Raw genomic sequence first — 8,529 nt, forward strand, 5'->3', positions numbered from 1 at the left:
TGCCCCGCACCTCTGCAATGCCCTATCCCTAAATATCAGACTAGCATCCTCTCTATCCACCTTTAGGGTACATCTTAAAACACACCTCCAGGAAACATTTGGGCAGCTCTCTTGGCTAGCACTATACTGTACATCTCGTATGCACTGACCGTGACCCCTTACAGACACCCTTATCAGAACACCCTCCTACTGTCTCTGTAAGTATTTACCACTTAGATTGTAAGCTCTTCAAGGCAGGGACTCCCTTTCCTAATGTTACTTTCATGTTGAAGCGCTTCTTCCCATTATGTGTTATATTATGCCACGTGTATTACTGCTGTAGATCACTATGTACCAGGATGGCTCTATATAAATAAAGATGTATGTATGTATATATATATATATATATATCACATTATTAAGGTTATGGTGGGTAAAAAAAAAGTGACAAAAAGCCTTAACAGTAAAACATATAGCAAATGCAAATATCACTGTATGTTCATTTGCATACATACAGTAAAATTTCCATTTGCTATATACTTTACTGTGGAGGATTTTTGTCACTTTTTTTTACCCACCATAACCTTAATAATGTGTGATGAATACCTACTCTTAGTCTCAAACCAGCATAGCCAGCACAACCAATCTCACACTGATGATACCTATCAAGGTTGAAACATGTCTGTGAGTGGGTTTACTGGCTTTGCATCTCACCCAGCCTATGCTTAAAAGATGTGTTTAAAGCAGCATGCATTGGCTTAAGGGTTGCTCGAGTAATATGAGCTTGAGACAAAAGGTGGCACTGTGTGCTCATTTGCATATCATTTCCCAGAATCCCTTGCTGCAGTGGAAGTGCTGTGCTGGGCGATAATGGTGAAAGACAGGGTTGCAGACCTGTCTAAGACATGCAAATGAAATATATATATATATATATATATATATATATATATATATATATATATATATATATATATATATATATATATATACACACATACATACATACATACACACACACACACACACACACACACACACACACATATATACATACAATTTTTATATGTGTAGTCGTATTGTTTTTGACCAATTTTGTATATTATGGAGGTGGCTATTCCTAAGGTTTTTGATATATTTATGTATTTATCTAGTTGTGTGTGTATATATATTTTCCTTTCAGATGCTTCTAAGAATTTCCTGTATGTAATCTCTAGCTTGTATGAATATAAATAAGTAATTATTTGGAAGCTCATATTTTTCTTTTATGCCCATAGATGACATAATAAATCTACAAAGCAGTCGGTTAAGTCTTTCATTGTTTTTACGTCTTTCTTTTCGCGCATTGTATGTGTGCTGAGCCATTCTGAAAGTTAGGCTTGTCACAAAAGGCATATTCAGTGAGTGGTCTTTTTCTGAGCGTGTGTCTCATATATTGCTGAGCTTTACAGGAGTTTGCACTTAGTGGATTATCTTTAAATTCTGCTGGAATCTTTGATTTTGGAGCATGTAGTACATATTTTAGGTGTATCCTGCCAAGTGTTGATGATTTCTTTGAGTCCGTGAATGTGTTGGTGTCAAGAATCCAGTCTCTAGCGCAGTGTTTTTCAACCAGGGTTCCTAGGAGCTCTTAGGTTCCCCAGGCATCCCTAAAGGGATCCCTGTAATTTTCAGGTCATTTTAAAATTGTACCACATACAGAAGAATTTACAATGCATCTGATCTCAGACGCGCTATAAGAGAGGGTTGGGGTTCCTTACAATGCATCTGATCTCAGACACGCTATAAGAGAGGGTTGGGGTTCCTTACAATGCATCTGATCTCAGACACGCTATAAGAGAGGGTTGGGGTTCCTTACAATGCATCTGATCTCAGACACGCTATAAGAGAGGGTTGGGGTTCCTTACAATGCATCTGATCTCAGACACACTATTAGAGAGGGTTGGGGTTCCTTACAATGTATCTGATCTCAGCCGCGCTATTAGAGAGGGTTGGGGTTCCTTACAATGCATCTGATCTCAGGCACACTATTAGAGAGGGTTGGTGTTCCTTACAATGTATCTGATCTCAGCCGCGCTATTAGAGAGGGTTGGGGTTCCTTACAATGTATCTGATCTCAGGCTCACTATTAGAGAGGGTTGGGGTTCCTTACAATGTATCTGATCTCAGCCGCGCTATTAGAGAGGGTTGGGGTTCCTCAGAATTTCACATAGGGCTCCTTAACCAAAAAAGGTTGGAAACCACTACTAGTGAATCGGAAGAAACTTGACAGATTGTATAACTCAGTGTTTCCCAATTAAATTTAGTTGTGGGACCCTTTTGTATTTTGTAAAACAGAATGGAACCCCTTAAATATTTTTAGCGTAGCACATGAAAAAAAAATCCAAAAAGAAATGAGCCGCATGCAAAAAATTTTTTTGGTTCAAGATAATTTTTAAAAGACCGCCCCCCCCCCCACCATCCCAATACATTTTTAAAAGACCCCCACTGCCCCAGTACATTTTTAAAATACATACGGTATCTCCCCCAGCAACCCTCATCATAATCATATTTCTCCCCTGCACCCCTCATCATCCTCATACCACTGCTGCATCTCACACCCCCCACCCTCCACCACCATGGCTTTCCCCACCCACCGTCCGCCACCGTGGCTCTCCCTCCCCTATATGCCTACCTGGTATCCTGCCCTGCGGTTTCCGGCGGCGGGGCAGGAGGAGGAGGTGGCGAGGCAGGAGGAGGCGGCGGTGCAGGAGGCAGCGGCGGTGCAGGAGGCAGCGGCGGTGGGGGACGAGGTGGCGGCGGGGCAGGAGGAGGAGGCGGCAGTGGGGGGTGAGGAGGCGACGGTGCAGGAGGAGGAGGCGGCAGTGGGGGGTGAGGAGGCGACGGTGCAGGAGGAGGAGGCGGCAGTGGGGGGTGAGGAGGCGGCGGTTCAGGAGGAGGAGGCGACGGCGGCAGTGGAGGGGGCAGGAGGTGGTCAGGGCAGTCATGACTGCACACACACATTCTAGCAGGCACCGGAAGTGCCGCACTGCTAGAGCGCGATCTTGCAGTCCTGACCGGGGGAGGGGGTGGAGGAGAGCCATGGTGGAACCCCTGGGACTGCTCCGTGGAACCCTAGGGTCCATGGAACCCCATTTGAGAAACGCTGGTATAACTTGATGTTGGAAAGTTTAAGCCTCCGTTCTCTCTGGTCTGTTGTAGTTTACTAAGATGATTCTAGGTTTATGTCCATTCCTTATACATTTTTTTAAACCTACTGTTCAGAAGCTTTGTATCAGGGGTCTCACTCCATCCTCAAGGGCCACCAACAGGCCAGCTTCTATGGATATCCCTGCTTCAGCACTGGTGGCCCAATCTTTGACTGAGCCACCTGTGCTGAAGCAGGGATATCCATAAAAATTGGCCTGCTGGTGACCCTTGACGACGGAATTTGAGACCTCTGCTTTATATCTTTATTTCTATTATACAGAGAGAGCATTTGAATCTTGTATAGTCGTTTTGGAAATAAGATCATTTTTATTAGATTGCAGCAACCTAAACAAGTACGTTGTAAGATGTGACATTGTAACCACCATGTATTATTTGTCCTAACTCTGTGCCCAGGACATACCTGAAAACGAGAGGTATCTCTCAATGTATTACTTCCTGGTAACACAGTTTTATAAATAAATAAATTGTTCAGATCTTGTAGTATGTTTTGAAAGGTTGGTGTAAAATGTAAGGAATACAAGTAATGCAATTACAATACTTGGATGTGGATACCCAGACATTTAATTGCTTTGTTATTCCTTTTAAAAGGTATTTGTAGGTTCTGGTTTTTAAAGGTTTATTTGAAAACCCGATATTTCTCCAAATTCAAGGATTTTATCAGTAATGTCTGGTACTACTGTTTGGGGATTACTAATTAATAAAGCATGTCATCTACAAATGCTGAGATTTTTAATCCTGTTGTATTTTGATGCTTTTAAATGATTTCATTGTTTGTTTTTTAAGACAATTTTTTTTATTGTGTTCACATTTTGGGTACAAAAACTGAGGGGTTAAGATGGGGTTTTAGGTGTTAACAGAAATAATAAAAACAGAAGAGTATGGGGGGGCGGAGAGAGGGGTGCACGTGGTATATCACAGTATGGCATTATCATTGCACCTGTACAGCCTTTTTCTTTAAAAACAAATAATATATTTACTATACAGTACAGAGTCTCGTGTACATTGTTCTCTCTTTGGTAAGTGACTGCCAAAGAGGATTGCTTTGCCAAGCGTTTGCGTGCCTCTCTCTGGGGCTAAATCGTTAAGTAGGGGGGAATTCAATGTTGGCTATTAAAAAATAAATAAATAATAAAAAAACAAATGAGTTGGATTGACACATTTTTATTGGCTGTTCAGATGCCGGGTAGATCTTAAAACGGGGGTTGATCACTAGGGGCATCACTTATAGCTAACTACCCACTGGCTTTCTGTAGATGTTTTTACAAGTGTTTATAACACTGTATATGTAGAAATCCTAGCCGTTGTTATGCACATTTAGGTCCGTCGTGCGGCTGAAATCTGTGTGTTTCTTGCTCCTTACAGTAATATCACCACAGCGCATCCAGACTAAGGAAGACGGCCTCCCGATGCAGGGCTGTGAAGATGTCCTGGTGGTGGGGCTGGCAGTATGCTGGGGAGGAAAGGATGCTTATTACCTCTCCCTGCAGAAAGAACAGGACCACTCGGGTATGTGGCAAGCAGCGTAGCTACATGCAAGGCCTAAAGTCACATGGTATATCCTGGGTATATCACTACAGACAGTATCATTAAGGCTTTAGGGCAGGGGTCTCGAACTCAGTCCGCAAGGGCCACCAACAGGCCAGAATTTATGGATATCCGTCTTTCAGCATAGGTGGCTCAATCAGTGGCTCAGTTGAAGACTGAGCCACTGATTGAGCCACCTGTGCTGAAGCATGGATATCCATAAAAGCTGGCCTTTGAGGACAGAGCTTGAGGCCCCTGCTTTAGGGTCTGGTGAGTACCTGATGATGCATTCTTACAGCAGGTACGGCGCCCTCAATACGTTCTTAATATAGGGTGAGATAAAAATGTACCACAGTTTAGCGCCCTCAGTGACACTTATTTTTAGATTGTCAGAGGTCCAACATGGGGAAGTGTGGTGCAATAAAGTTGCAGCGTCAGAGCTGGATTTATTAACTATTTGAGGGATTCTTAACGAAACACCCCATAATGTACAGTTTACACTGCTCTCAGTGGGGGGCACATGCACAGTAGTCATCTAAACCATGAATGCTGCTGTCATTTTAAGCAAAGATCTGGACTTTATAAATCACTCATGATAGGTTTTTTTCTATGGTGGACGTTGTTAACATGACATCAGTATTGCTGCAAACATAATAATAGTAATATGTATAGGCCATGTTGCTGCAAACGCAGAGACCCAGGGGAGGGTAAATCGATATAAGGTCACAAATCCGGTATTAGGATTCCAAATGACTTCACCCCCCAGAGGCAGTGATGTCACTATAATAATCATTTATTTTGTCTGCTTTTGGATATGCTTTTCAAAAATGTCCCAGCATGGTGGCAAGGTAAAAAACACACACCCACACCCACCAATCAAGTGTTAGAGCCCTACCTCTGCCTAATGGTCAAAACCTGAAATGAACCCTGGACTAGTGCCTCAAACCTCACTGGGTCCTTCTCATGGCCCTACTCACGGCTCTCCATGCTGCGTCTGACCTCACATACCCAAACGCGCAGGTGTGCGCACAACTGCGCCATTGCGGGTAACCTGTCCCTTTATGCCCTTTTCATTTGAATTATTGTTGCATTCGTTTACAACCTATAATGTATGTTTTTCTTGACTATGTTTCACTACCTTTCTAGATGTCAGCTCCAGCTTGGCCCCACCTCCTCTGGACCAGAACCTGTCTGTGAAGGAGCGGCTGTGGCACCTTCAGTCCACCTTCCAGCAGATCTGTGCCGCTGACCGCACCATCGCTGTATACAACTTCATAGAGCAGTACAAGGCCTTGCTCCTGGCGTGCAGCGTCTCCCTGGCAGGACATTTCCAGGACCCAAAGGTTCCCCAGCTTGTTTAAAAATTAAATCCCGTTAAGAAATGTCATTCATTATTTATGCAATCGCGTCCTAATAGCTTTCAGTACGCAGGCCTGCACGCCAAACCATTTATATTTTATTCAGAATTTATAGAAATCTGTTGCTGGATGTTTGCAGAGTTATCTCCAGTAATTGCAGAAGATGAAATGCTCAAATACTTGTGGGATTTGACTTTTATGTTAAACGCACATTGAAGATTATCTCTTTCTGCGTTCCCCTCACCCCCCGCGTCTCCCCCTCCCCCCGCCGCGTCCCCCTCCCCATTTGCTGCTATATAGACCCGAGCGCGAGAGCATCAGGAAAATGAGCACAAAAAGCTAGCATTAAAGGTGCAGTGCCACGCTGGGGGTCAGAGCTGGCGTAAGAGGATAGCACTTATCCATGTAACATCATTTCTGACATTTGTAATAGTTGTTTAATCTGGCATATTCTGATTTTCTTTTTAAAAAAAACTACATACAGTACATTTATTTCTACAAATATGGGAAGCAGATGGAAGACTTCATAGTGGAGCATGTGAAAAGGGGAAAGTGAAGGCAGTTTGTATACAAGAAGTTAACGACGTCTGTATACACGGAGTCGTTTTGGACATTTGTAAGGGCTCTACGCCAGCTGGCAGAATGACGGCGTTTGTGAGTAATTCCTTGAAAGCTGATTAATCGTAGCTATCCCTGACCAAGAGCAACTGATTGGAAATCGACTTGAAGCTAAGCACATCAAACTCTCACTTGTGAGCACAGTCACACGTCTCAGGATGCTACCGCAACGCGCTTGGCACGCTCACTTTAATGTAATCAAATTAGCACGGCCACACTGACGCTGCACGCTCGTGCACGTACGCTTGGTAAAGCACCAGTCAATGCACACAGCCACACACAGCCACACACACACACACACCTAGCCACACACAGACATAGCCCCGATCCAGCCAATGACACGCCCCCCCCGCTTGCAAAATTGAGCAGGACAGCCGGGCGCTCATGCTTAGAGAGTTGGTGACGTCACCGCTCTCAACCATGAGCGCGCTCAGCGACCGCGTGGCCGCAGCCCCAGACAGGTCTGCAACGCTGCCTTTCCCCTTTAACTCTTCGCATCCAGTGCTTCAACTGCAGCTACGGATTCTGGGAAATGACCTGCAAGTGAGCACTCACAGCGAGTCACTCTTTACTACTTATCCATTTTAACAAACCCTTATAAGCTTGTGCCAGCCATATTACCCAGCTTTGTCAGCACAGCCTGTAACATACTCACTGACAGCTATTTTGCCTTTTAGGTTAGTGTGAGGCGGGTTATACCGGCTTTGCAATGTGACGCTGCGATAGGTTTCAACCCACACATTATATAAGTTGTTGTGGGTAAAAAAGTGACAAACCCTCCACCGTACAGTGTATGTCTTACTGTTCAGTGATCCGGAGATACAGGACTTTAGTACATTGTAAGCCAATTAATCTGACATGACGTATGTCGTCACTTAAAGTATAACTGGGTCAGCTTATGTATGAATTAATGCAGACGCTCCAATCATTTGCATTAGAAAGTAGCAGTGCGTGCGGCTCATTTTTGGGTGGAGAGGGTATTTATCTGGATATATATATATATTTTATATTATCTGAACCCTCTGCGACGAACCTCTTCGGCCTCCAGGGACCCCCCATGGTTACCGAGATACACTAGTTTGTCTACCCAGCAAGAATACTCGGGTGATGATGTCGCAGCTTTCCATTGGCATCCATGTTTGTCGGGATTTTTTTGGCACAAAAAACAAATTGCACCGAAACACAAGATATTACCCTCCCTACGCATGCTGCCATCCTATAGCCCTGCTCACACAGCGCGCTACACGACGTGCGCACGCGTATGTGCACGCACGCGTTCGTGACAGACTCCTGGCGGCCAATGGTAGTGTTCAGTATTGAAACTACCATTGGCTGCAAAGTGCGGCGTCGACGCTGCTGCAGTCGCGGGAGTCCTCTCAATCTGTGATCTCCGGCTGCAGCAGTATCAATCAGTGTCCAGACAGGCTGCTGAAATTGAAACTCGGCAGTGAAATCGGAGGGGACGGGGGTGACGGAGCCACATGCAACTGTCTGTGTGCAATATACCAGGAGGGCATATTCACATACATATTCACATACTTCCCGCCTGTATATGTGTTGGAGCGTACATATGGCAATTTTTTTTCACGCCCCCCGCCGCGACCCAACTCCTGCAGCTTGAGCAGAGATCGCTGGGCTGCAGGAGCGCACGGCGGAGGCGCGCATGGAAGCGCGCGGCCGTAGCCGGCAGTGTGAGCTCGGCATAATGCTCCAACTTTATGCATTAAACAGAATCCGGAAACATTTTATTTACTGCTAAGCAGTGTGAGGCTGTTGTTGTTATAGCCTGAAACTTTGAGAGGCACATTACAGTAGCTGCTGCTCTAGGACGTTTGGTTGCGGC

General features: G+C 44.7%; 1 protein-coding gene across 6 annotated transcripts in view; it reads left to right on the forward strand.

The window, feature by feature from the left end:
* POLQ (DNA polymerase theta) overlaps positions 1-8,529 on the forward strand; it is a 127,782-nt gene that overhangs the window by 84,377 nt on the left and 34,876 nt on the right. For all 6 annotated transcript variants that reach the window (XR_012800089.1, XM_075592882.1, XM_075592884.1 and 3 more), the window contains 2 exons: positions 4,549-4,692; positions 5,857-6,053. Coding sequence is in view for 5 of the 6 variants with exons in the window: in XM_075592882.1 (XP_075448997.1) it covers positions 4,549-4,692; positions 5,857-6,053 (341 nt within the window). In the remaining variant the exon portion in view is untranslated. The remainder of the gene's footprint in view (positions 1-4,548; positions 4,693-5,856; positions 6,054-8,529) is intronic.

This window comes from Ascaphus truei, chromosome 3 (genome assembly GCF_040206685.1).
Source record: "Ascaphus truei isolate aAscTru1 chromosome 3, aAscTru1.hap1, whole genome shotgun sequence".
NCBI lineage: Eukaryota > Metazoa > Chordata > Amphibia > Anura > Ascaphidae > Ascaphus > Ascaphus truei.